Consider the following 26,536-nt stretch of genomic DNA (forward strand, 5'->3'; position numbering starts at 1 on the left):
GCATGTTGGGGGCTACACAAAAACAGGGCTAGGTGATCAGAGTCGAGGGTGTGCGGCAGCCAGTCAGCTGCTCCCCCTTGCTGCCACCGCTAGCCCTGTTCGGCATGCAGCCCTCGCCCGTCCCGTGTCTCAGGTTGGTCAGAAGACACGGCTGCCGCGGTGCCCGGTTGGCAGCCCAGCCCGCCTGCGCGAGACGGCTCGGCCCTCGACAGACGGCTGTGATTGCACCTGCGTGAGCGCGATGCGAGAAACCTCGTTTCCTGCTGCTCGCCTCGCCCATGCATGTCAGCCGTCCCGCCCGGCCGGTAAAGGGGCTGGCAGCGTGTGTCGCGTGGAGCGCAGTCGAGAACACCATCATGAACAGAGAGCCGTCAGCTGAGAGCTTCTTTGGTGGGGAAGTCGTGCCGAGCGGAGCCATGGCGGTGGCGCCATCCCGCCAACGCCCGTGCAATGTGGGGGATTTTCCATCCGATAAAGGCAAGGGAACAACACTCGTGGATCCTTACCACGATGATAGAATCTTGGATGAGCATCACACCTTTTTCCAAATACAGGCTCCTCATCGAACTGTGACATATCGAGTGTTTGTTGCCGATCGGGGCACTCACACCATCGGCCATATTCTCCAGCCCGATAAGGACGGCAAATTGTGCAAGTATTGCCGCGCCATTTCTTACTCCGCTCCGTCCTCTCTAACGGGCTACCACCACGTACAAAACAGCCGTGGAGATTTTAACTACAGCCCCCTCTCGTAGCCGATGGCTAGCGCGAAGAATAGTAGAACTATATAGCGTAACTATACCTTAGCTCGTTCTTAGAGAGGGAAAAGAATAATACGTAGGTAGTTAAAGCTATTATCCGGACGTACATATAGAACTTTTAATTCGACATTCTCGTCCGGACAATAGCTTTAACTACCCATGACATGAGCAAAAAACAGATCCACGCTAGCCAGCGAAGGAGCTGTACGCCTTAGGGCCATCGCAGGGGAATATAGCCCGGTATCCATGCCAACCAGTTACAAACAGAACACGTGTACGTCTCATGCTATCTCTGGATCAATTGGGTTTCCTCCCCCAGACCACATACCAATCGCCGTAGACGTGGACTTTGGGGTCCTGGAGCTCCTTTTTGACCGTGCTCAGGAACAATTGCGTTCTTTCGCTGTCCCACCCCAGCACCCGCGTCAGAAGAGCCAACGAGTACGAGTCGATCCCCGCCATGGTGGCTGCAAAGTTGTATCTCCCAATCTCCTTTAGTTTTGCGTCCAGAGGCCATGCACCAACCGGAACCTGGGTCAGAGATGATCAGCAAAGGCCTATCCGGAGGAGATTTGGAGACGGGTTTACTCACCCGGTAAGCTTCCGTTTCAACCTGCTCGAACCCAGCCTCACGCAGACGCTGCGCATGGCCCTTTGCGTTGTCCATGTTCTTGCCGAATTTGCGGGAGGCATCCTGGAGCAGAGCGAGAAGCTGCGTCGCGTTGGGCGCGTGCTCCTCCAGGCTTCCGTCGTCGCTTTTGAGCTCGACGTCGAATTCCTGGAGCTCCATGTAGCCGCCGCGCTTCAGGTTTCGCATGCTTTGGTCAAGCAGCTTGTTCCAGTCTTGAATCGCACCCCCAAGGTCTCGGACGTGGATGTAGTCGAATGGGTCCTGTTCACGCGAATGAGCTCGTTGCTGAGAGAGTAGACTGTGCTCTTACACTGGGGTTCCATGTCCATTCCGACTCGCAGTCTTCAACTTGGAAGTGTAGGTTCGGCGGAACCCACGAAGGCTGAATCGGGGAGAGGTCTGTGCCGATGACTTGACAGTTTGGGAACTGGTCTGCAAAGTCGATGGCCCAGATGCCTGAGGGAAGCGTGTCAGCGGGCGTACTGGGTATGTGCAGTGAAAAACTCGCCTGTCCCTGTGCCAACATCGAGCACCCTTCGTGGACCACTGCCATCCGTGCTCGCTTTTTCGATGGGCGCCCTGAAGAGCTTTCCGTCCAGAAGCAGGCCTCTGATGTGGTGGAGTAAGTCCTGCCGGTCCTGGTCCTGCTCGTCGTTCGGCAGCACATAGGCTCCCTCGCGGTACGCATGGTATCTGCGCCCGTTCTCGTACTTGTAGTCTGTCACCTCTCTCAGAAGCGACGTCGTGTAGCTGGACATGTCGGAAGCGGAGTCGATCGCCGAGTCCAGATCCCAGTCAGTAGCGGTGCTCAAGTTCGCAGTGCCTGCGTTGGCTTGCCCACGCTCCGAAGCCATGATTTGCAGCTCAACGCTGGTTTGAAGTAAGTGTAACGGTTTGTTTTGACGGGTGGTGCAGCGACAGCCCGTGTTCTTTAAGTGCTGACTGCGCCGCAGTGGCACAGCATCATTCACCTCCGCATTCGATATTTCGGAGCGCTTCTCTTTAGGAAGGTCCATTTCCCCGCTTTGGCTACTGCGCTGCTCCAGCCTGCAACATGCAGCTCAACAGATTGTGCCAAGTCACACCATAAAGCGCATTCGCTTAGGAGGTTTTATTCAGACGAGCCTGAGGCTCGGAGATATCTAACACTAACAATTCATCAAACACCATCCTGGCGCTAATCGTGTCCGTAAAAACCCGCTTTTAGGGTTGGTTTTCCGTTCAAGATAAACATGTAACATAGGTTCGCAAATTAAGGATGCGTCACAAGGTGCTTCACTTTTTCCCCCCAGTTTTAGTTATAAATCTCGCCCAGTCAATCACCGCGGCTATGGACGGCATGAGTACTTCAGACGGCGGGCGAAGCCTCGTGGATCTTTAAAATCGGACTCATCGCAGGCGGCTAAAGTGAATCACGGAAGGATGTTGAGAATAGGGAGCTTTTGATAGTAAGGGTGTTTGAGAACAAGCCAGATCCGCTACCGCCGAAGTTTGGAAACCTTGAGATCGAAGAAATTCGAGACTGAATAGATGCTTATTTGCTGAGTTTTCTTGGCCTTATGCATGTTTTCAAACATGTTATCCAAAACGACCTCAAATTTGATTCGTATTCACTGTAGTTGCCAGTAGCTCTTCCGCTTATTCCCAACCCGACGCTGGCCATACTCATGGCCGTCTCTGATTCAGCTCTAGAATTGTTCCCGCAGCCTTTTGATGTCGGCATGGCTGGCTTTGCAACAGCCACCAACAAGAAACGACTGAAAGCACCGTCTGTCGTACGACTCCCCGACCGCTCGAGCGAGCTGCACTTCCCAAGGTTCCTGTTGTAGAAGTGAGCAGAGTATCACAAAATGCGTGGTAGCCACAACAAATTCCTGCTTGTACCTACCTTCAGTTGCGTCTCGCCCGCCATGTGATCCGGCTTTTCCCATTGCTTGGTCGTGGTATTGTAGACCTCCCTATTCGTACCATCCGGATATAAAACCAGGGTGGGCATACTGTGTAGCGGAGTCGCGGCCTGCAGCTTTCCGACAGCATCCTCGAACTTCCGGATCAGACCAGGGAGCTTGTGCATCTTCGTACAGTTCATGCCGATGCCCCACGGTATGCAGCCATCGCTCATGTTGCCAAGCATCGCCTCCACCACTTGGTCGATGGTGCTGCCGTCGGGGAGGTCCTCGCTCTCGCCCGGAAAGACGCACGATATCCAAAGGCGAGGGCCGGCCTCTTCAGTCGTGGCTCCAAGCGCCTGCACCGCCCTTCTCACGGCCCGTATCTCATCCAGTCTGGGGAGGGTCTCGAGCGCGATGTACTGCACGCGGTCGAGCAGTCTCTCCACCGCTGCGAACAAACGCAAGCGCTCGAGATGCCACTGGTACAGACTCTCCTCCGTGTCGTGCTCTGCGTCGTATTTGCCGCTGTACTCTTGGCCCGGGACCATGCTCGCGCCGTACGGCCCCAGACTGAGCCCGATCTTGGCTGTTCCGTGACTGCTCGCCTGCTCCGCGACTTCGACAGCCCTGGCCAGGTACGAGGGGATGGAATTCTTCGGGATGCCGTTTGGAAAGTCGGCTGTCTTGGTTCTAGCGAACCCTTCAATGGAGACTTGGTAGGTTGCGGTGAGGAGAACGTCCGCGCCTGCTTCTACGAAGTCACGCTGGCAAGCAAGAAGGGTGTCCTGGTTGTCGATGAGAAAATGTGACGACCAGAGAGGCTGCGAATGGTTGAATTTCACGCCGTACTTGTCTTCCAAGGACGTTCCGAGTCCGCCGTCAAGGATTTGGACTGTCGCCATTGTTGTACGAAGCGGTGGTGGCGCAGTGGTGTATCTCCTCGTTGCTATCGTATCAGCTACGAAATTGCTTGCGTGCGTGTGGGGGAGAGGTGACTAAGCTGCTTAGTGCCCGATATCGGAGGATAGTTGCTGTGATGTTAGTCACTTGAGAGACAACTGATGGTGTTTGGTGTAGAGTTCCCTGTCTTTGTCATCCGGAAAGTTCGGGGTGGAGAGTGAAGGGTGCTTGTAGTATGCATGTTCTTTTTTCGGCTCGGGGATTCTAGGTTCGGCTGAATCATTTTCTCCCGGTTTGACATTGCAGTTCTGAAAGTATGTCATGAAAACTGTTGCTTGTAAAGCATCGGCGGATGAAGACGTTCTTAGCGGTTGCGGGGCATAGAGCAACCGTAGGCTATCGTCGGCAAGTGGTCGTACGGATATCACCTGAGACATGGCTTGTCACGCCAGGCACTAAGAAATCTACTTGGAACAGAGCAGTCCGAACGGTAACACGGAGAGACTGTATGTGTGCGGGACAACAGGAAAAGCAGAGACGGGGAAGGAAACGGCAAATGGTGTCGAGCGCTTCAAACTCATTGGCCTATAACGCTGAAGTTCTACCTGCCATACTGAAGCAGTGCGCTTAAAATTTCCTAGAGGGTGTCGATGCCGCAAAGAGGGCGTCAAGCTCACCAAAAGTCTTACCCTTCGTCTCAGGAATCGAGAAGAAGGCAGCAACACCAAAACAAAGACCGAAACCAAAGAAGATCAAACCACACTTGGCACCCAGATCAGCCTTCTCCGCATTGACCAAATACGGAATCGCAACCGACCAAGCCATGTTGAAGACGGAGCTGGACATGGCCGCAAGCGACGTCGTCTTGGCGCGGAGACGAGACGTAGAAATCTCACCGACTATAGTCCAGCCCACGGCTCCAACAGACATGTAATAGAAGACAGCCCAGATGATACAAAAAGCCGACACGGCACGGCTGTTCCACACCTCACCGCTGCCGAAGAAGCCGAGGAGGCCGATGACGAGGAGACAGCCAAGCATCCCGCAGACGCCGAAGAGCAACTGGGGCCGGCGGCCGACGCGTTCGATCAAGAAGAAAGCAAGCGCCGCGCTGACGAGCGAGCAGAGGACCGAGATGAGCGTGATGAGGAAAGCGTCGTCGATGCCAGCCAGAGTCAGGAAGTACGCGAGGTAGTTGCCGCATAGCGGATAGCCCATGAAGAGCTGCATGACGACCGGCAAGCACGCGATCAAAGTCCGTCGAAGATTCGTGCCCCGGAAGCACTCCGAGTAGGACGTCTGCTCCGTGGCCGCCGCCTCCGCTCTCGACCGGCGTTCGTGGTCCAGAGTGGACTGCATGGCGCGGACTTCCTCGTCCGCGTCGAACCCGTCCTGGGCGCCCCGGATCTTGCGGAGAGCCGCGCGCGCCTCGTCGAGTCGGCCCTTGGCGACGAGGTAGTACGGCGACTCCGGAACGAAGGGGACGAAGAGGGCGAAACAGAGCGCGGCGGGACCGAACTGGGTGACGACGGCGGCCTTCCAGGACCAGCCGCCTTCGATGCCGGCCGTGCCCTGCAGCACGCAGGAGGCTATGAGCGAGCCGAAGAGGATCCAGAACTGGAAGAGGGAGAGCGTGAAGCCGCGGATCTCGGCCGGTGTGATCTCAGACACGTATGTCTGCGTGTTTCCTTGCATGGACCCCATGGCCATGCCCATCAGCAGCTTGGCTGCGATCCAGACCTTCCAGTTGGGGGAGAACAACTCCACCAAGGCACCAGCCACGGTCAAGCTGTGAGGAGCAGCTGGTCAGCTACAAGTGGATATTGACCGAGAGGGGTTCAGTTGTCTACCTGATTGTCAAGAAGAAGCAGAAGCGCCGACCGCAAATGTCGTTGAGGAAACCAGCGAGAAATGCACAGCCAGCGGCGGATACGTATTGAACGATAGTCCAGATCAGCTGGTGGTCGGCCGGGAGGATCCAGCCGTCGACGCTCCTGTCATACACTCCAAAAGCTTGTATAAACTCCTCGTTGGCGATGATGGAGCCGACGAGAGTTAGGTCGTAGCCGATGAGAATAGGGGTGGTGGAGCATCCCAAAGCTGCAGTAAGAAGGATGGTCAGCCAGTTTATATGTTGCATGATATGGAGGAACATGGTGGAGCTTACCAGCGACCAAGCTGCGCTTGCATCTCCAGAGATTGCGATACTGCTCGCTCCACGAAAAGTCCCTGACAGCCGTCTGTGAGCCTATCTGTAGATCTGCCTCAACATTCTCGATGCTAAGCTCTTCTTTGTTCTTGCTGTGATCCGACATGACAGATGACGGAAGAATTGGGAAAAGAATAGGAGTCGCTCAAACAGGATAACGATGAGAAGTAGGTAGTGGGATTTCTTGTCCAAACACTAAAGCATTCAAGTGGCGTGGATAATGGTATTTGTGTATGAGGGCTGGCTGCGCCCTTCCCAGGATCAGTATAGATTTGGGCAGACGCGGGACACAGTAGGGGGATCCTATCATGCTGGAACTGAAGAAGATAAGATAAGCCGAGTACGCGCGGGGGTAACCAGCATTGCCGAAGGACGATAAGAAGGAAAGAGGCGTGATATAGAGCAGCAGCCATGATTGGCAAACGTTTGGTTGACGGTCATGCAGTAGTGCCTGAAGGTTGATCAAGGCGGAATTTGCTTTCCTCTCCCACTACTGAACACCTCAAAAGGTAACATCGACCCGTTTGGATGTAATGCATGTATCGCCCATGAACTATAAGCGTGGAAGGCACATTCCGCTTTTGCTGGGCACCATCTGCTTGTTGATTTTATACACATGAGAAACGGCTTATAATAGGCTATCTCCGGTTCGGATGCACGTGAGTTGACATAGCTCGGCTTCCCGTGTAAGAGTGAATGGTTTCTATATTCGATAGTTTAGCGCCACTTGCTGCCAAGGAAAAGACGCCCGATGAAGTTGTTGGGTAAAGGGTCTTCACCGAGGAGCAGGGTCGAGCGTGTGAGAATTGACGTGGGATTAGACACTGGTCCCCAACACTTGTATCATCTCATTTGAATTGGCACTGAATGGTGATAGGGACTAGGTTGCAACGACGCACGATAGTATTGTATGGCTATCTTTATTCTCGTATGACCATCCTACGCTTTCTTTGCACCTTCAGGGTCATGGGCCACAACCTCAATCTCCACGCGCATGTCGTCTTCGCCCAAGCGGGTGACTCCGACGCAAGTCCAAAGAGGCTGGTGGTCGGGCATGTACTTCTTCATGTTCCGTACCATGGCGGCCAGAGCCTCGTCGTTGATGGGCACATGGTATGAGTTGATGCGATAGACTTGCGACCAGCCTTTGCCGCCCGCGTCCTTTAGACACAGCTCGACGTTGGCAAAGGCGAGGTCAATCTGAGCATTGATTTCTTTTTCAAAAACGCCGGTTTTGGGGTCCCATCCGCCTGAAGACGGTCAGTCGACGCAAATCAAGCGACGCCGGAAGAGGTTTGGACTTGCCTTGGCCCGAGCATTCGATTCTGTCTCCGACACGAACGGCTTGGTTGTAGGAGAACTTCTCTCTGTTGGTCGTCCCGACGCCCTCGTAGGCATAGTACTTCAAGTGAGACATGGTCGGTGGATTCGAAGAATGGTGTGCTGTGGTAAAAAGAGATGGAGAGTAGACGAAGAGGCGGTCTGCCTTTTGTACGACTCTGGCAATTGATAATTTATGATTGCTGAATACGTCATTGATCCAAGCTAAGCTGCAGATGATGGAGAAATTCTCTGGCAAACTCTCATGCGGAACCGGCCGTTGCCATGTGAGCCGACTGGAGGCGGAATTCAAATTCCGCCCCAAGAACCGCACCTCATGCGTACCCCGCAGTCCTTCCATCTGTAACACTCAACTACACTGTTCTGCAACAACTCCCTCGCGTCAATACAGTTTCGATTCGGTCCAATGCCTGGTTGTGCAGTTTGCTTTCATCTTGAAACATTGGACTGAGCGGGAGCTTTCGATAAATCAGCGAACATACCATGACCACGCCGACCTCGCTGGATGCTGGTAATGCGGATCCCGTCCGGCGTAAGCGCGGGGCCACTCGAAGCAAATACACGAACCGTGCTTGCCAAGAGTGCCGTCGCCGCCGAGCAAAGGTACGACCCTGTCTCCATAATTGCTCATGGCATCGATGCTGAACGGCAACAGTGCAATGGGCAAAAACCATCATGTTCTCGATGTCTGAATCACCAGTTGACATGCGTCTTCACCGCCGATGCCGACCATCGCGGCTCGGCCCCGAGAGCATATGTTCGCCTTCTCCAAGATCGATTGACGCTCCTCGAGCAGGTGCTTGAGCTGCACGCGATTGATCTCGAAGCTTCTGTTGTCCAGCTCAGCGCTCGCACATCGGAACGGAAAGAAGTCCTCGCTGCCGCGTCCGAGACTCCATCTCTAGCTGTCAACGAGACCTGTACCGATGCAGAAGGGTCATTGAGCAACCGTAGTGGCGACGGCAACGAAGCACACTTCTTCGGCCCAACAAGCGGGCGTTTGGAGTTGCAGTCTCCGGAAGATGCATCGCCAGCGCCAGGGAATGTGCTCGGCCAGAACGATGGCAACGGTCCTGATTCCACCATCGAACATCAGAGTCAGCAGCGCTTCAATGCTCACAGTGAGGTGCTCCTGTCGAACACCCTGCGAGACCTGTCACCAGAGCTCGTGGAGCATCTCATTGACCTATACTTCGAATGGGAACAGCCGTGGTACCAGGTAGTGGATGAGGCTCTGTTCCGGGACAGCAGGCAATCCAATGGACGATACTTCAGCCCCTTGCTTCTCTACTGCATTCTTGCCGTTGCCTCGAGGTACTCGGACAGGCCGGAGGTGAGAAGCGATCCGCAAGATCCCAATACGGCCGGTATCATCTTTCTCGAACATGCCGAGGCATTGCTGCATTTTGATCTCAAGTGGCCCAGTGTCACCACGATACAGTCGCTTGCCATCATGGCTGTTCTGTATGTCGTAAGTCTTCCGTATTCTCCCTTCAAAGCGTCTACCTTCGCTGATTGACGATCGCGTTTCAGGCTATCGGGTCTGATGCCGCAGGATGGCTCCATCATGGTATGGCAATTCGGATGATGCTCGACAAGGGGTTGAACATGGACTCTACCATCGTGATCGGCTCAAGCGGGCTACCTCTGGAAGAAATCCGCCTTCGACGTCATATTTATTGGACGCTGTACTGCTCCGATAAGTTGTGGGCCAGCTACACAGGCCGAGTGTGCACTATGCTGGTAAGAATTGCCTTTGCCATTTACGTTCCCTTTCCAACTCTGACAGGCATGTTTCTATAGGATTGCCAAGGATCTGTGGCTTTGCCAGTCAACGTTCTTTCCGATACGAATCCTATAGAAATTGCCGCGTTGAATGATCCCAGGAGTATCTTCTTGGCATCGCTCTTGCGGGAATTGAGCACGCAGTGTCAAATCTTGGAAAAGATCCTGACTACCTTGTGAGCTGATCATGATCATTTGCATGCTCTTCGTTGGCGCGATGCTTACTCTTTCATTCCAGGTATTTCCCGAAGAGAACGACGCTGGACGCGGAGAAGCGTTCGTTCTTTGACTCGTGCCTCCTTGCCCTCAGAGGCTGGTTCTTCTCGTTACCCAAGGAGCTCAAAGTCAGACTGAGTGATAGGCCAGAGCAAGCCAACGCATCACCTCACGCCTACATTCTCAACATGGTTTACCACACGTCCTTTGTCTTACTGGCGAAGCCGTTCCTACCTAGAAGATGGGATTCTTCGCACGGTTTGGACGAGCAAGACTCATCGTACGATGATCTGGGACAACGAGCATCCTCTTTGTGCCGTGAGGCGGCAAAAAATATCTGTCACCTCGGGGAGCGGTACCGGGAAACGTTCGGGAGCTTTCGACGCAGCCCGGTGACGGCGACACACTGCACTCTTATGGCTGCTCTCGTGACTGTTTTCCTGGGACATTCTCAGGGGTTTGATGAGACCAAGGAGAAGTCGAGAGATCTGAGGTCTTACATGTCGACCCTTCGAGAGCTGTCTGACTCGTGGACTCCACCGCGTCAATATTGGCGAACGCTCACGCGAGTCTTGCGAGACCGATCCAAATTGGACAGACGTCGAAATCTCCAGGGGAAAGAGACATGGACTACAGCAGAGAACGAAGCCGACAACACACGATTCCGAGCATCTCAGCAGGAAGGCCCTGACGACGCCAGTACTTGTAGCCAGCTCAAAGACGGGAACATGCTTGCGGAAGAGGATGCTTGGGCCACGAAGGTTGACGCCAACCACGGCAATAACACAGTCCGCCCGCCGTCTCTTCCAGCTCTCGATCAGCTAGACTTCTCGTTCCTTGATGAAATTCCATTGGACTGCATCGACTATGAGGCACTGGGTCTCGACCTTCAGTGGATTGGCTGATGTAGTAAACTCTGATTCCTCTGTTCCATCATCACATTGCAAACACTATTCGACCGAGGCAGTGGGTCCCGGCGAAGTCCCTCCAATTCGAGCCACGACCTTGCCAACCGATTGACAATCAACCATCCTCTGCATCTGTCCAGGTATATCTTCCAGTGATACCTCGGTGACCAGTGGCCGGATCAGACCCGTACTGATATAGCCCATCACCTCCAACGCTGCACAATGGTCGCCCATCAAAGTCCCAGTCAGATGAAGACTCCGCTCCACAAGCGCATGTATAGGAATGGACACAAGAAGATCCTTCGGCACCCTAAGGAAAGCGAAGGCTACAGTCAGCACCAAGCGTTTGGAAAGTGGATACACGGCCGCACCCCCCCTCACCACTCACCCAACGCACACGATCCTCCCTCCATCACAGACATACCCGTCCAAGTTCCGGAACGCGTCGGGCTCGCCCGCACACACAACGAGCGCGTCCGCCATCCTCGGCGTCTCCTCACGATCCCCCCTCAACGCGGTGCAAGCCTTCCCCAGCTCGGCGGCGAAATCCGTCCACGCCTCACCCGTGGCTTCGCGAGGCGCGTCCAACAGGACGTCTGCGTAGTAGTCCCCGGCCTGATCGAGCCCGGCCATCGCCCGCAAGACGTCGCACTTGGGCCCCACGTCGACCCCGACGACGCGCGCGCCAAACACGCGCCGCGCCATGGCCCCCGCCAGATGCCCAATCGCCCCGCCCACGCCCGACACGACGACGACGACTTTCCCGCCGCCGCCGCCGCCGCCGGCACCGTCGACAATGCCCGCCGCGCGCAGCGCCATCAGCGCGGCCGAGCCGGAACAGAGCGCGGCGCAGAGCCCGGCAGTCGTCGTCGCCGCCGCGCCCTCGTCCTGGATGCTTTCATGCGGCAGCGCAACGAGGCAGCTCGTCGGCACCGTGGCGTATTCCTGGAACGTGCCGCCGACGTGTTTGGGGATGTTGAGCTGCGCGGCGCAGGACGTCGGCAGCCCGCGCGCGCAGTACGCGCAGCACCCGCAGGTGCCGCCCAGATAGCGGATGCCGACGACGCGGCCGAGGAGGGCGGGGTCGTAAGACTGCACGACGCGGCCGATGCCTTCGTGGCCGGCGATGTGGTCGTGCGGCGGGAAGCCCGCGGAGGGGCCGGTGGAGAAGCTGGCGTCCTTTGGAGAAGGGGGGAGGCTTAGTGGGAGTGGCTTGGGCGTGTGAGGTGGTGGGGGGGACGGAGACGTACGCTGCGGCAGAGGCCGGTGTGGGATATCTTGACCAACGCTTCGGTCGGGCGGGGAGGGCGGACGGGGACTTCGTGCACCGAGATATTGAGGTTTTTGCCCACGGTCGGCGTGATGGCGGCTCTCTGCGTTGAGGGGATGGAGAGACCAGACAGTGTGGGTACGGCCATGACCGCGCCCTTCGTCGTGAGATCGATTTTCACTTTTGTCATGCTTCCGCCAACCGGATCACGGAGAGGAAAGCGTTCTTGGAACTACAATGTGTCCATGATATTATTGTCCCTACGCTTGCACGTGAGGCTGGTAGCTTGATTGGGATGGTTGCCTCGGCTGCTCTTCTCCCATTGTGGCGCGGAATTTGAAATTCCGTCCAGTGATTAAGATAGCATTGCTCCTGCCGGCATGGCGCTTGCTCTAGATATCGGTCGGAAGCAATCAACGAAAGCCGCAGATAGGGAGATAGGCTGTTGCTTACAAGAGGCGACTTGTTTTAGGAACCACTTTAGGAATTCAAATTCCGCTTGATGAGCACTTGGCTGACCCCCACGGCGTTTGGAAGTGAGATATTGATAGCTTCTCCGCAGATGCAGTGCCACCTGCGGGGGTATTTGGAGGCTTAGGTTGAAGCAAATTCATGAAATGGTCGTCAATATTGCACATCCTGTATTTTACCATAAAGGCAATTCCTACCTCAATACGCCTGAACTTGTATTCAGCAGCCATGACGACGACGCATGATCCCTCTCATTTGCTTCCAGATCTGACATTGGACGAGAAACGGTCTCTTCTTGCCGGAGAATCAAGTTGGCGCACTGCTTCGATTCCGCGTCTCCAGATCCCGTCTCTAAAGGTAGCAATGAGCTACGAAAACGCGGGCTTGTCCAAGGGCTAAGCTTTCTTATCAGGTATCCGATGGCCCTTCTGGTGCGAGGGGAGAGGTATTTGGCGAAGGCATTCCGGCCGCATTTTTCCCCAGCGGCGTCAGTTTGGGCGCCACATGGGACGTGCATCTTTTGAAAGAGATCGGGCAGCACTTGGCCGAGGAGGCAAGTTTCCTCGGGAACGTCGCCACCTTTGGTCTGCTAACGGCTATGGTTGTAGTGCAAGTCCAAGTCGGCATCAGTTTCACTCGCCCCGACAATGTGTATCCACCGCCATCCTCTGGGTGGTCGGAACTTCGAGTCCTTCAGTGAAGATCCTTTTCTCACCGGCAAGCTTGCTGCGGCACACGTTCAGGGCCTGCAATCACGGGGAGTGGGTGCTACTCCAAAGCACTTTGTTGGTAGGTCTTAGGGCTACCAACGGCGTTGTCTGGCCATGCTTGCTGATGACGCAACTTTTGAACAGCGAACGACCAAGAGACCAAGAGGTTCAAAGTCAACGCGAACATCACCACTCGTGCCCTGCGAGAGGTATACCTGCTTCCTTTCCAAATGGTTGTCCGCGATGCCGATCCTTGGTGCATGATGACGGCGTACAACAAGGTCAATGGCACTCACTGCGACGCCTCGCAGGAACTTCTCATCGACATAGCCCGCGATGAGTGGGATTGGGATGGTGTCTTCATGAGCGACTGGGGCGGCACCACCTCGACAGTGGAATCCATCAACAACGGCCTCGATCTGGAGATGCCTGGACCGGCTGCCAAACGGTCTCGCTCCGCCCTCGCTCAGCCCCTGAAAGGCGGTCTGGTGGATTTGAACCGAGTCGACCAGGCCGTTTTGCGCATCCTGCGACTGCTCCAGCGCGCTGGCCGCTTCGAGAACGTCTCCGACGAACGAGAGTACTGTCGGGACATGGACGACCCCGCATGCAATACACGGGAATTGCTCAGACGCGCGGCGACCTCCGGCATTGTGATGCTCAAAAATGACGGCAGCGCCCTTCCCTTGAAGCCGGACAAGAACATCTCCAAGATCGCCGTTGTTGGTCCAAACGCAAAAAGGGTTGTGGCCGGCGGGGGCGGCAGCTCTTACATCAAGGCGCCATATTGGACCTCGGTGTTCGACTCTGTCAAGCGCCAGTTGGATGGACGTCCCACTCAGGTGCTTTTCCACCCGGGCGCGAAGATGAACCGTTACGTTCCCACCGTGTCTCCATTTATGGTGCAAAATCCAGATACCGGGAAAAGCGGTGCGTGCTTGGATTGGCGTCTCGGCCATGACCTTAGCGTCGATGTCGTGACAAGAACCCATATGTAAGTCAATGTACCTTTATTTTCTACCTACTATCCATGCGCTAAAAAGCCGATTAGAGACGACTTGTACTTCATTTCTTTTGGAGACGTGCCGCCCGAGGTTGGCCGACTCACAGAGTATTCTTTCACCGTCCGTGCCCTCCTCACGCCGGAAACCACTGGATCCCACAAGATCTCATTAGCTTCAATTGGACCAGCGTCACTTTACATCGACAACGAGCTGGTTTTGGAGCAATCGGGGGCTTTCGATGAAAAGGAGAGTCTGTTCTTTACCTATGGGAGCGGGGAGGCCATTGCTTCCCGGCACATGGTAGCAGGCCAGGCCTACCGAATCCGAATCGACTACCACTCGCACGACCGGCAACTCCGAGAAGACCTCGCGTCACTGATGGAACCGATGGAAGACAAGTTCCAAGGCTTTCGGCTCGGATTTGAGGAGTTCGACCCATGCGACCTCCCCGCAGAAGCCGCCAGGCTAGCTCAAGATGCCGATGCTGCATTGGTCGTAGTAGGACGCGACAGGGAGTGGGAGACGGAAAGCCACGATATCCCCCTCTTCGAACTCCCCGGCGAGCAAGTCAGGTTGGTACAGGAGGTTGCCGCTGTCTGCAAGCGCACCATCGTGGTGGTCCAAGCCGGCACGCCGGTCCTCATGGACCCTTGGATTGACGGCGTGCAGGCCGTGCTGTACGCCTGGTATCAAGGCCAGGAGCTGGGGAACGCTGTGGCCGATGTCGTTCTTGGTCACGCGAACCCGTCTGGGCGACTCCCCGTCACGTTCCCAAAGAGGCTCCAGGACTGTCCTGCCTACTCGTCCTTTCCAGGAGAGCTCTTGGAGTCGCATTACTCGGAAGGTATATACGTGGGCTACAGGTGGTGGGATCTTGTTGGCACGAAGCCTCACTTTCACCTGGGCTTTGGACTGTCGTACAATACGTTCAAGCTGCAACCGGAGACGGTCAGCTCCAATGTCTTGTCGCATGGCACTGTTTTGAAGATGCGAGTGCGGGTGACAAACACCGGTGGTAGTATGGTGCCGGGACGAGAGACGGTCATCATTTGGTTTTCGCAGCCGTCTCCGCAACGCCTTACTCGTCCGGTGAAGCAGATATGCGGCTTCGCCAAGTCTAGCCTACTAAGTCCGGGTGAGTCAGAAGCGGTGGAGGTCGAGGTTGATGCCCACGCCTTTGGGGTGTTTGATGCCAAAAGGAGCACGTGGATTCTCGACGCCGGGACGAAGCTTGAGATACTTGTGGGGGCAAATGCCCATGACGTAGTAGCTGCATGGCAGGTGGATGTACCGGAGGAGATAACCTGGCTTAAATGAGTTTGAGTGGCTTGCCACTGCTGTCAAATTGCTCTGGGATGAAGGAGATCCAAACTGGCAGCTTGTCCTGGTCGGAGACTCTCCAACCACTCCAGGAATCCTCACCGTCTGCTACCGCTTCTGCCGCTCTGTCTCGAGGCTTCTTACCCCGCGTCTGGTAGCGTAACCCCTCTTAAATCTGATATTACCTATTTCATTCACCCTGATGGCGTAGTGAAGCTGGTATTATGTACGTACTCCGTGATACTAGAATGTTTAAGGTCCAGCCTACCAAAACAGGCTTGGGGGCCGTGATCCATGTGTCGCTTTGAGCCTCGAGCTGGGAGGCTTTGACGTAATGAGGGACACGGGCTTAGAATTGCATACCCTTGATGGTGAATCTCAGATGGCATTAGGTCTATCTCATAACACATCCCTCTACACACCCTTCCCCCTCATCAAGGCTCACAATCCCGTGTCACGCAAGAAAGCAACACGCAATTAACACAAAGCGACTTCCGAAACCTATACGGATCGCGCCACAGACCGGTCACCCCGCTCTCCTCTCCACCGTTCCCGCCATCGCACATGTCACCAGTCTTCGCAGCTTCCCTTGCGCAACGCCCAAGGAATAGGAATGTGTCGAAGTTCTCTACATCCGCGCTCCATCGCTTCCGCAACGCCCACCGGAGCAGCCGCGCCATATCGGCGACGTAGGCAACGCGGCCTGGCTCCTCATCTGCAGCGGGACCTGTTCCGTCGGGGTCGTAGAAGAAGTCGGCGCTGAGTGCGGCGCGGGCATCGAGGAAGGCGTCGAGATTGGCGTCTACAGCGTGGGCGGCGCAGGAGTCGAGGTGCGTTTGGAGGCGGGGGTGCTCGTACACGTGGAAGTTGGTGGCTAGGGCTGCTTCGACCCATTCGCCAAGGTTTGCGGTCAGGGCGTCACTGGTGGTGGTACCGGCGGTGATACTACAAGGTTGTGAGGGGAGGCGCTGCCGGGTGGACGGGGGGAGATGCTCGGCGTTGGGAGAGAGTGGTCGTTTCTGGGCGTGTGAGGCGCCGCCATCCTTGCCGGGTAGCGAATGCTGCTCGAAGTCCGTCTCCGAGATCACCGAGTTCTCACTATCACACGGAACATGCACAGGTCCGGTAGTGGGAGGGCTCAAGAGCGAGGTGAGAGGTTCGCAGTCACCGGGCGGAGGCGTTGGACCAAGGTAGGGCGGAGGTGCACAAGAAGGAGGGTCATCAGGCAAGGGGCCAGGTTCGATGCCGAAAAGGCTCCAATCCACCTCGGCAGTCCGACTTTCCAGCACATGCTCGATGGCGAAAGGACTCGCAGGAGGTGGAGCCATGGAGTTGCGATCACACACCAGTTTCAGTCCCTGGCGGGCATAGTCACTGGGCTTTATGTAGACCGAGAAGGAGTGGGCTTGTGAAAGAGAGCGTAGTCCACGAAGGAGGTCCGAGGTGGTGCGAGAGGCGGGAGTGATCTTCTTGGCGGTGGACTTGGGCATGAGGACACGACCAGGCCGGGCGAGGGCGAAGTTGGCACGCATCACGCGGCCAGAGTCAAACAGGCGGGCATCTCCAACGGCCGAAAACAGTCCAGGCGTGTTGATCTGCGATATCTCCAGCTCATCGGACGACACGGCAAATGAGGAATGCGGTGGGATGACGAGAGCCAGCTCTCGCTGTCTCTCCCGACCAGCCGTCTTGACGGTGACGGCCAGGATGAGCCAGGCCCAGACTCTTTGCTGCTCGTCCGTGGTCACCTTCAGCGTGAATCCAGCGTCCCGTTTGTGGCATGGCGTCAGCGAACCGAGCGTGCAGTTGTGGCCGTCGGCATCGGACCATTCGGCGAGGACGGTTTCGTTCACGTCGGGCTTGCTCGAGGCGTACATGGCGGACTAAGGGCACAGGTCAGCAGAGAATGGCTCAAGAGACGGAAACAAAACGAATCCCTGCGCGTAGAGTTGCGCAGTAACCCACCCGCCCAGGCTTTGTTCAAGAAGCAGCCTTGACTTCCAGAGCTGCAGCGTGGCGATGGTTCCAGGAAGCGATGCGTCTACTGGGCGCGTCGGGACCACGCCGTCGGTGGAGCTGGAGAGGCAGTTCGCCCAAGGCAAACCGAGCCGTCGCCAGGGAGCCACGAGGCAGTTCGTCAGCACCACGTAGATGGATCAGGCTGTCGCTGGAAGCTGGGCGCCGGCGTGCAAGGGGAGAGTTGACGCGGCGCGCCCGCAACGGCGAATGGACGGGGCCGTCGACGGAGCGGGCTGGGAAGGCAGTTCGCGCGAGGCAAACGGAGCCGTTGCCAGGGCAGCCGTGAGGCAGTTCGCTTGCACGTTGTGGGTGAGCCAGGCGATCAACTAGACCCGCGGGACTAATGTCGGAGAGAAAGTGCGACGGATACGATGGTGCTGGTGGTGGTGGCGATGGTGGAGAGGTTGGTTGACGAGGGACGGCGCGCCCGGACGCGTCGACTTTGGAAGGCTGGAGCCATGACTCATCCGCAACTTACGTAATCGCGCCACCGAGTCAGTCACCCCTCCGCTTCCATCACTTAACACCTGACCCGACGAAAAATTATCATAGCCTTGCCTTCCTTCCACAGCGGATGGCAAACAGACTGGGCCCACCCGCAATTGCCTTACGGCAATACTGCATCATGTCTACTTGGGCAGTTGAATCTAACATCGGGACACAGTTTAAAGCCTATAACTACGTCCGGAAAATGCATTCAACAACCCCGGAAGAGTATTACATCCTCAGTAGAGCGCGGAGATGCTACTTCTAATGACTGCTTGCGATGGCGTCTACTCTGCTGCCTCGGATAATAGTAGCCTTAATTCCTACTTACAGATTCGTGTTCTTAAGCACTTTGCTAAACGCCTCCGCTACAGAACCCACGTTCCCCTCAGTAACTGTCCTAATTAGCCAGGTCATACTTCATATGGAATAGAGGAGACTCTTACGTCCGGTGACCGAGATCCGCCCAGAAGGCAGAAGGTATACGTGATACTTGTACCTCAGTTCTGTTACCTGACACGCAGACAGGCCGGTCATTGAGAACATTCCGATCTGCGAAGGTAATTTAGCCACCATTTGTTACTGCACGTCTTTGAACTTACCTCGGACAAAATGTGGTCCCATGAGCCTGGTGCATCCCTCTTCTTCAACTCCTCATACAGCCGCTTCCGCATCTGCTTCATCCGGCCACTCATCGTGTCCAAGTCATCTTGCCACTGGTCCATAAGCCTTGCATCACCAAGAATACGTGCAACAATCCTGGCGCCATATGCCGGAGGGCTAGTGATCTCAGCGCGTTGCAAACGTGTCAACTTGCCCACAACCTTCGACATGACTTCTGCCGACTGCGTAACGATGTGCAATGCTCCCACGCGCTCTCCGTAGAGTCCAAAATTCTTTGAAAATGACTGCGCAACCGCAACCTCCATGCATTGACCATCCACAAAGTGTCTGATCGGCCATGCATCCTTCTCGAGGTTGCCTGACGCAAAGCCCTGGCTACTATTGGTCAGTGGGATGGTGTCGGATTGCAGGACGAGCAGCTCACTATGCAAGATCAAAGAAGGGGAACAACCCCTTCTCTTTGCAGAGTTTCGCGACCGTCTTCCACTGCTCTTCGGTCAAATCAAGCCCGGTCGGGTTATGTGCACAGCCATGCAGAATGACAATGTCACCCGGAGCTGCATCGCGACGCAACGTATCCACCATTCCGTCAAAGTCCACCGACTGAGTATCCTTGGCGTAGTATGGGTATGCTCGACGCTCGATATTGGGGTTCACATTCTGCCAGACTTCTGGGTGGTTGATCCAGCTCGGATCAGAAATCCAAACGCGCTTCGGAGCGAGAGCGTCGGAGAGAAACCTGGCACCTAGATGGTTGGCGCCTGTGCCTGAGACTGTTTGGACTGAAGCTATCCGAGCCGTGAGCTTGGGGTCAAGCCCGAAAACAAGTCTTTGTGCCCCGGCAACCAGTCCAGGATGACCCGAGAGTGGCAGGTGTTCGTGGTCTTTGATGGGATCCTCATAAATCAGTTCCTCTGCCTGCGAAAGTACCATTCAGTATAACGACTGATTGAGTGAATAACTTGGGAGAAGGCACCTGTGCCACGCAGGGCAGAATCCACGGTCTTGCTTGCCCATCGCGGTAGAATCCAGGGCAAAGGTCAACCTTTCCGGGAGATTCATCCGCAGTGAAGGCCGCGATAAGAGAGAAGGCAGCGTCGGGCGGGGTAGCTTCAAGATTTTGGAAGCGCGACATTGTTATGATGCAATGGTTAAGTCGAACCAGTTTGCAGGCTTCTATATATTCAAGCCGTAGCAGACAGCTCGCAATGATTCGGCGATCGAACCGGGATGCCGAGATCTACCAACCCGACGCGAGGCTGGATGGCACAGTTCAGTCATACACCTCGGCGTGGCGTTTAAAACTCCTTCCAGTTCTCCAAACACTCTCTTTCATCCTATGAATCTACCGTTCCGCCGGCGAAGCGTGAAGATGCCGAGATACTGCATCATCTCCAACACACTGAGAAAGGCGGATGTGCTAAGCTAAAACACGGCATCATTTATCGACGCCGCGAAGTAAAGCTAATGCGGCATGATTTCTCGACGCCGAGCAGCAGTTTCCTAGGTGACTTTCGCCGAGCCGAATGGCAAACTCGATTGACAAAACCACAACCATCACTGAATGCAAACCTAATCCGATCGATGCTTACTTCCTACAACAATCGTGTTCCTGTCTCTTCTTTTCGCACGACCAAATCCCCCTTTGACCACTTTCATTTCTGATAACCCATCGATCACAACAATGGACACGACGAATCAATCCGACATTTTGAACCGACTCTCAGCACTCGACACTAATACAGTGTCTGATGCCTTGGATTTCCTCGGCCTGAAGGGAGCCACATACGGCCTACGACCACTCTGGGACTGTCCGAAGATCGTCGGACGCGCCAGCACAGTGGAACTCGGCCCCAAGACCGACACTGCTCCCACGGCCCATCTCCTCACCCCGGTCATCGATGCGGTAACGACGGACGACCGCATCCTCGTCATCTCCGGTGGAATCGACGGTGTCTCGTGCTGGGGCGACATCCTCGCCAACGCCTCGACCGAGAAGCGCATCCGCGGAACCATCATCGACGGCATGAGCCGGGACATCGACGGCAGCCGCGAGCTCGGCTATCCCGTCTTCGGCCGCGGCGTGACCATGGTCAGCGCGCGCAATCGAGTGGTGCAGGTTCGCTCGGGCACGCCTTTGCACTTGCAGGGCGTCACGGTCCACCAGGACGACTACGTGATTGCTGATGGCTGCGGCACGGTGTTTGTCCCGGCCCAGCGCATTGACGAGGCCTTGCAACTCGCCGAGCGCATCGACCGCCGTCAATCGCTCATGGTTCGCGCCGTCCGAGCCGGTAAACCCGTGTCGGACGTCATGCACGACACGCAATTCGAAGCCATGCGCGAGGATACAGGGCCAGTGGAAGCCGCGCCTGCCCCGCCATCCCCCAAACGAAACCCCAGGGAAGCCAGTGCCGAGGACCAAGACCTGGTAGCGCTGTTTGCGGGCTCGGACACGCCCGGGGTCTCCGACGCGCTTGACAAACTTGGCATCCCCGGACAGGCCTTCGGCATCATGCCTTTGGCCGATTACAAAAAGGTTACCGTCGGGCCGGCTTTCACTGTCCGTTACGTACCCGCCAGCGACCCGCCAGGAAGCGTTGGCGACTTCATCGACGACGTCGCCGTGGGCGATTTCGTCGTCATCGACAACGGCGGTCGCACGGATTGCACCGTTTGGGGCGATATCATGACCCAGTACGCTGGCTTACGAGGCATCGCTGGATCTGTCATCGACGGCGTGTGCCGCGACGTGAGCCGTGCGATCGGCGATGACTACCCGCTCTTCACTGCTGGACGCTGGATGCGAACAGGCAAGGACCGGGTCCAGGTCGGAGGTGTCAATGAGCCGGTGGGCATTGGCAAGGTGCGTGTCAATCCTCGTGACATCGTCGTTGCCGATGCAAATGGTGTTGTTGTCGTTCCGCGAGATCGAGCCCGTGAGGTGGCCAAAGTCGCGCGAATGATTGAGGACAGCGAAGAAGGCATCCGGGAAATGATTGCTGCCGGAGCCACAATCGCCGAAGCGCGAGCGCAGCTTGGCTATCACACACTGCAGCGTCAAGGCTGAGGATTGGTTGAAGGCGAAGCAGTGTTCTTGTAGGTCGCTGCGTCCTCTGTAGATACAAGTATATAGCAAGCAATCTTACCACATATGCGAACCATCTTCATTCATCTGTCCATTGACCTTATACAAACATAGATAACAACGCCCAGGACTCTCCCACCTCGTAAGTCATTACGAGCGCGCAACTTGTAGCTCGGTCGTATACCAATCCTGAATGGCTCGAACATCGTAACTCAATGCTACACTATCGAACACTTTCAGATGCTCCTTGCACAAAGCCCCATTGTTTGATAGTCGGCCAACCCATTTGCCATGCTTTCTGGCTGCTGCCACGATCTTTTCGATGGCACCGATAAACTCAGGCTCGCTACCTTTTGCGGGAACATAGCCAAGAATCGACAAGGCAAGGTCGTTTGGCCCGATGAAAATCATATCTTTACGGGCATTAGCAAACCGATTTTTTTTTTGGATTGGAGTGTTTAGATACCTACCCACACCAGGTACAGCACAGATAGCATCAACATTCTCAAGCCCCTCTCTCGATTCAATCTGAACACAGGTGATGAGTGTTTCGTTCGCCGTTCTGAGGTATGTCGGGATGTCGATGCCGTGAGTAATGGCCGGAAACGCCGAGCCTTGCCCCCGAAGTCCTTGTGGAGGGAATTTCGAATGAGAGACAACTGCCCTAGCGTCTTCTGCAGTATTAATCTGAGGTACGACGATACCGCTTGCGATGATTTTAGTATAAAACAAGAAAGTTGTTTGGAGACTTACTGTGCACCAGCATCCAAAGCCCTTTTGATCAAATCCGAATGAGTCCCCCTGAGGCGAACGAGCGGCGACACTCCCAATGCAGCAATAGCAGCAGTCGAGCTGTGCATGGAGTCGTCGCTGATATGGCCGTGCTCACAATCGATGATGATGCCCTTTACAATGATCAGTGGGAAAACACATGATTGAAGACGGAAAATGCTAACGTCGACGCCGGACTGAGCTATGACCTGGGCTGTGCGAAAGGATGGAAGCCCCATAAAAGTCATGACAGGCTTCGAACTCGCTCGAAGAGCATTGAGCATGCGTAACCGCGGGTTGTTGATCGAAGTTTTCATGGCTGATATGTATGACATTCTTCGGTCAGTGCACAAATACAGCAAGAGGAACACTGGAGGTATATGGCACGACAGGCAACAATTCGACTGTCAAGAGGAACTCGGGAACTCGTGTAGAAATCGACGCACTGGGTATGCGAGCAATCAGGACATACTGCCTCGGGAAAACAGGTTTAAGCTATAACACGGAGCTCGAGGCCGACGGCGAAGCAAGGATCCAGCCGACGGCGAAACGAAAACCTGACCGACGGCGAAAACAACAACCTACCCGATGGCGAAATCAAGACCTGGCCGAGCATACAAGTGTCATTTGAATCGGCAGTAGTAATCGTTTCTGCACGAATAAAAAAGCCCAAGTGTACAACGCCGCCGACGTCCAAGAAACACATTATCAATTTCTATTTCACAAGCCCCATCTCCAAGAGCTTATTCCCAACCAGAAGAAAGTAGTAATCCGCATACACCAGCCCCGTATCCGACCACCTCCTCAGCGCGTGTTCGTAGTTGTTAATCGTCGCATGCATCACCACCGACTCCAGCCCACCATCATCTCCGCCCTCTCCCCCCAAACACCCTTCCACAACCGCCCTCACACCCCCCAGCGCCCCACGCAAGAACCCCTCCGCCTCCTCCCCCCTCCCCCCCTCCTCCACCAACGCCTCATACACCAGCAACATGGCATACGCCGCCACCAACGCCGCACTCGCATCCCTCGGCTCTCCCTCACCCCTCTCTTCCTCGGCATCAAAATCCCACGGCGCGATCACGCCGGTCGTCGTCCGCCTCAACCAATACGCACTCGTCGCCACTGCCGCTTCCAGGAACGCCGGCTCCCGCACCCGCCGATAGCACTGCGCAAACCCGCACATCGCCCACGCCTGCCCCCGCGCCCAGCACGACGCGTCCCGGTACCCCTGGTGCGTAAGCACCGCTTTGACGCCGCCGGTCGAAGCGTCGTGGACCACGAGGTGCGCGGTCGAGGCGTCGGGCCGCACGTGCGTTCGGAGCGTTGTGTGGGCGTGCGTTGTCGCGATGTGGGCGAGGGCGAGGTCGCCGGTCAGCGCGGCGGCGTGGTAGAGGAGGTCGAGGTCTGCGCGGGCCGTCGGGTTGGGTCGGTGGTTAGGTTGGTTTGGTGTTCGGGGGGAGGGTTGCGGGGAGGGAGGTTACGCACTCATCATGTTGTCGATGACGACGAGGAAGTCGGTTTGCGCGTCGTCGTATTTGTACGCGCGCGTCTCGCACCCGTCCCAGCTCCGCATCGCGCCGACGCGCGCGTCGAACCGCGAAGCCAGGCTGCGCGCGCCGGTGACGATGGCGGCCCGGCAGGTTGCGTCGCCGTCGAGCGTTAACCCCAAGGCCGCCCACGGCTGGATCATGAAGCCCAGGTCGTGCGTGTCGGTCCGCGAGGCTTGCTGCGCGGGCGCGCTGGCCCACCATTTGCTGGCGAAGTCCAGTAAGGTGGGGTGGATCGTGGGTCGGCCGTCGTGGTGGTACGGGAATCGAGTCGGGTGCTTGAGCTGTCGCTCGCGCAGGAGGTAGAGGCAGCCGGGGAAGAAGCCGCTGGTCCAGAAACTGGCGTCCGAGTAGATGTATTTGGTTCCGCCTGGTTCTGTGTACTCGGGGAAGGACGAGGGCGGCTCGTCCTTTGGGCCGGGTTAGGTGGGTGGTTGGTCGCCTTGAGTGCGTGCTGGACTTACTTTGTTCAGGGCTTTGCTTGCTACCTTCCAGATCTTCGCAACGACCGCATCCGAGTAGAGAGCATCGAGCTCGGATGTCAATCCATTCTTCCCATCCGTCATGTCCTCCATTGCGAAGCCTTGTCAGTATTGATCAAACGAAAGTGCTACCCTGGTAGGAATGCGTAGGCATGAACCCTACCTCGGTACTTTAAGTGGCAACATAAGAACAAATCATTCAGACTTCCTCGGTGAGCATTGTTGCCTTGCGGCTTTGCGGAACATTGGCCGGGGGCTGGTCCGACGAGGGAACGGGCACCGGGCTCGGTCTCGGACACGCTCCGGGAATCATGTGCCCACGACACCCTCCCCGGACACGCTGCCCCGCTCTGTTGTGGAGACCCGAGTGATAAGCCCTTCTGAAGCTTACCTGTCCCAAGAAAAGTCTGAAACGCAGTCTCTCGACGAAGTTCAAAGTTCCAATGGCCCGGTCCCCAGATAAAGCAGACAGCTCCGTCATCCACCATGAGGCAGACCTGGAAGAGAATCCCAAGGTCCAGGCAGACGCCGGGGGTGACGCAGAGGTTGAGCGGTATGCCCGGGACACGGTGCATCTTCACATCGACCCCGCTACGAACAAGCGGCTGCTCAGAAAAATCAACAAGCGCATCCTGGTCGTCATGCTCGGAGTAGGTTTCCAGACGATGGGCTCTCACAACACTTTGCGCTGACCGAACTTGGCCAGACATATTTCTGCCAGGCCCTTGACAAAGGCACCCTTGGCTTCAGCTCCATCATGGGCATCACCGACGACGCCCATCTCCACGGCAACGACTTCAGCTGGCTCGGCACGATTCTTTACATGGGCGTGCTGGTAGGAGAGTATCCGACAAACTTCCTGCTTCAGAAGTTGCCCGTGGCCAAGTATCTTGCTGCAAAGTACATCACTGGCACCGCCATCCGCAGAGATGGGCTGACTTGAACCAGTGTCTTTCTGTGGGGCGCCGTGGTGACATGCTCCGCTGCAGCCACCAACTGGGGTGCTCTGATGGCTGTACGCTTCTTTCTCGGCGTCTTCGAGTCCTGCGTCCAGCCTGCCTTCATCATCATGTGAGTCTTTGTCCAAGTCAGCAAGTAATCAGGCTGAAGACTGTGAAGAACAGCAATGTGGTATACTCGAGAGGAACAAGCGGTCCTTACCAGTCTTTGGTACTGTATGATGGGAGTGCAACTCATGGTAAGCTCATACCTTGTATCTGCTTCGAATCCATCATCGTAGCCCGGAACTAAGTCCTAAGGTCGGCGGCCTAATCGCCTACGGAACCTCCCACCTCAAGGACGCAGCCGTCTACTCATGGCAGCTGCTCTTCATGGTCCTCGGCCTCGCAACCGTGCTATGGTCCGCCTTCATCGCATGGTACCTGCCCGACAGCCCGATGAAGGCCAAGTGCTACAACGAAGACGACAAACGCCTGATGTTCGCGCGCGTCCGGGCCAACCAGACGGGCATGCAGAACAAGGCGTACAAAAAGCACCAGGTCGTCGAGGCCCTGTCGGATCCCTTCGTCTGGTGCTGCGTGCTCCTGCAGACCACGAGCACCTTGATCATCGGCGGCCTGGGCGTCTTCTCGAACCTCATCGTCAACGCTCTCGGCTTCTCCGTCCTCCAGACCCAGCTGCTGAACATCGCCCAGGGCGCTGTGACCATTGTTGTCATGGTCGGAGGCGCCATGTTGGCTAGCAAGACGAGGCAAACGCTGCTGGTCATGTTTGTAAGTTGCTGGAGACTCGGGGAGCGAATCGAGGCTGACGTTGGTGATGGAGCTTTGGATTCTTCCCGCCATCGCCGGAACGGGGATTCTGATGGGGATGGCGCCGTCCTCCAGGAATGCTGGAGGCCTGCTCGTGGCCTTTTACTGCACCCAGTTCGTTCTGGCCGAAGGGAATCTCATCTTCTCCCTTATATCGAGGAATGTTGCCGGGCAGACGAAGAAGGGCGTGACGCTCTCCATGACGTTCATGTAAGCTGTCGATGCAGTGATTTGACTTTGGCTGACGCATCACTAGTGCTTGGGCTGCTGGAAACAGTAAGCAAGTCCCGAGGCTTGTAGCAAGCTTCGTGATTCGCTGACGCTCT

At 56.1% G+C, this 26,536-nt stretch overlaps 10 protein-coding genes across 10 annotated transcripts; 4 read left to right on the forward strand and 6 right to left on the reverse strand.

Annotated features, from left to right (window-relative positions):
* Nucleotides 1–1,058: 1,058 nt before the first annotated feature.
* Nucleotides 1,059–4,186, reverse strand: SAM4 (AdoMet-homocysteine methyltransferase; the record flags this gene model as incomplete). Its single annotated transcript, XM_066782034.1, has 4 exons — nucleotides 1,059–1,292; nucleotides 1,354–1,653; nucleotides 1,917–2,255; nucleotides 3,281–4,186. 4 exons carry the CDS (start codon nucleotides 4,184–4,186, stop codon nucleotides 1,059–1,061), a joined length of 1,779 nt encoding a protein of 592 aa, XP_066627644.1.
* A 625-nt stretch (nucleotides 4,187–4,811) lies between these two features.
* On the reverse strand, nucleotides 4,812–6,499 carry SLS55_010672 (uncharacterized protein; the record flags this gene model as incomplete). Its single annotated transcript, XM_066782035.1, has 3 exons — nucleotides 4,812–5,986; nucleotides 6,066–6,284; nucleotides 6,352–6,499. The coding sequence occupies 3 exons, from the start codon at nucleotides 6,497–6,499 to the stop codon at nucleotides 4,812–4,814; spliced, it is 1,542 nt and encodes a 513-aa protein (XP_066627645.1).
* Nucleotides 6,500–7,332: 833 nt separating this feature from the next.
* On the reverse strand, nucleotides 7,333–7,810 carry SLS55_010673 (uncharacterized protein; the record flags this gene model as incomplete). Its single annotated transcript, XM_066782036.1, has 2 exons — nucleotides 7,333–7,643; nucleotides 7,732–7,810. 2 exons carry the CDS (start codon nucleotides 7,808–7,810, stop codon nucleotides 7,333–7,335), a joined length of 390 nt encoding a protein of 129 aa, XP_066627646.1.
* Nucleotides 7,811–8,217: 407 nt separating this feature from the next.
* SLS55_010674 (uncharacterized protein) lies at nucleotides 8,218–10,640 on the forward strand (the record flags this gene model as incomplete). The annotated part of the gene is made up of 6 exons (XM_066782037.1): nucleotides 8,218–8,337; nucleotides 8,435–9,205; nucleotides 9,268–9,477; nucleotides 9,538–9,695; nucleotides 9,758–10,015; nucleotides 10,445–10,640. The coding sequence occupies 6 exons, from the start codon at nucleotides 8,218–8,220 to the stop codon at nucleotides 10,638–10,640; spliced, it is 1,713 nt and encodes a 570-aa protein (XP_066627647.1).
* Nucleotides 10,641–11,027: 387 nt separating this feature from the next.
* Nucleotides 11,028–12,061, reverse strand: SLS55_010675 (uncharacterized protein; the record flags this gene model as incomplete). Its single annotated transcript, XM_066782038.1, has 2 exons — nucleotides 11,028–11,822; nucleotides 12,056–12,061. 2 exons carry the CDS (start codon nucleotides 12,059–12,061, stop codon nucleotides 11,028–11,030), a joined length of 801 nt encoding a protein of 266 aa, XP_066627648.1.
* Nucleotides 12,062–13,031: 970 nt separating this feature from the next.
* Nucleotides 13,032–15,415, forward strand: SLS55_010676 (uncharacterized protein; the record flags this gene model as incomplete). Its single annotated transcript, XM_066782039.1, has 3 exons — nucleotides 13,032–13,173; nucleotides 13,239–14,088; nucleotides 14,146–15,415. The coding sequence occupies 3 exons, from the start codon at nucleotides 13,032–13,034 to the stop codon at nucleotides 15,413–15,415; spliced, it is 2,262 nt and encodes a 753-aa protein (XP_066627649.1).
* Nucleotides 15,416–15,852: 437 nt separating this feature from the next.
* SLS55_010677 (uncharacterized protein) lies at nucleotides 15,853–19,682 on the reverse strand (the record flags this gene model as incomplete). Its single annotated transcript, XM_066782040.1, has 4 exons — nucleotides 15,853–17,301; nucleotides 18,526–18,922; nucleotides 18,999–19,465; nucleotides 19,524–19,682. 4 exons carry the CDS (start codon nucleotides 19,680–19,682, stop codon nucleotides 15,853–15,855), a joined length of 2,472 nt encoding a protein of 823 aa, XP_066627650.1.
* Nucleotides 19,683–20,231: 549 nt separating this feature from the next.
* On the forward strand, nucleotides 20,232–21,617 carry SLS55_010678 (uncharacterized protein; the record flags this gene model as incomplete). Its single annotated transcript, XM_066782041.1, has 1 exon — nucleotides 20,232–21,617. The coding sequence occupies one exon, from the start codon at nucleotides 20,232–20,234 to the stop codon at nucleotides 21,615–21,617; it is 1,386 nt and encodes a 461-aa protein (XP_066627651.1).
* A 2,269-nt stretch (nucleotides 21,618–23,886) lies between these two features.
* On the reverse strand, nucleotides 23,887–24,531 carry SLS55_010679 (uncharacterized protein; the record flags this gene model as incomplete). The annotated part of the gene is made up of 2 exons (XM_066782042.1): nucleotides 23,887–24,366; nucleotides 24,421–24,531. The coding sequence occupies 2 exons, from the start codon at nucleotides 24,529–24,531 to the stop codon at nucleotides 23,887–23,889; spliced, it is 591 nt and encodes a 196-aa protein (XP_066627652.1).
* A 350-nt stretch (nucleotides 24,532–24,881) lies between these two features.
* On the forward strand, nucleotides 24,882–26,424 carry SLS55_010680 (uncharacterized protein; the record flags this gene model as incomplete). Its single annotated transcript, XM_066782043.1, has 6 exons — nucleotides 24,882–25,088; nucleotides 25,145–25,338; nucleotides 25,387–25,509; nucleotides 25,563–25,613; nucleotides 25,679–26,167; nucleotides 26,286–26,424. 6 exons carry the CDS (start codon nucleotides 24,882–24,884, stop codon nucleotides 26,422–26,424), a joined length of 1,203 nt encoding a protein of 400 aa, XP_066627653.1.
* Nucleotides 26,425–26,536: the final 112 nt, after the last annotated feature.

Source organism: Diplodia seriata (assembly GCF_021436955.1).
Source record: "Diplodia seriata strain FDS-637 chromosome Unknown scaffold_15, whole genome shotgun sequence".
NCBI lineage: Eukaryota > Fungi > Ascomycota > Dothideomycetes > Botryosphaeriales > Botryosphaeriaceae > Diplodia > Diplodia seriata.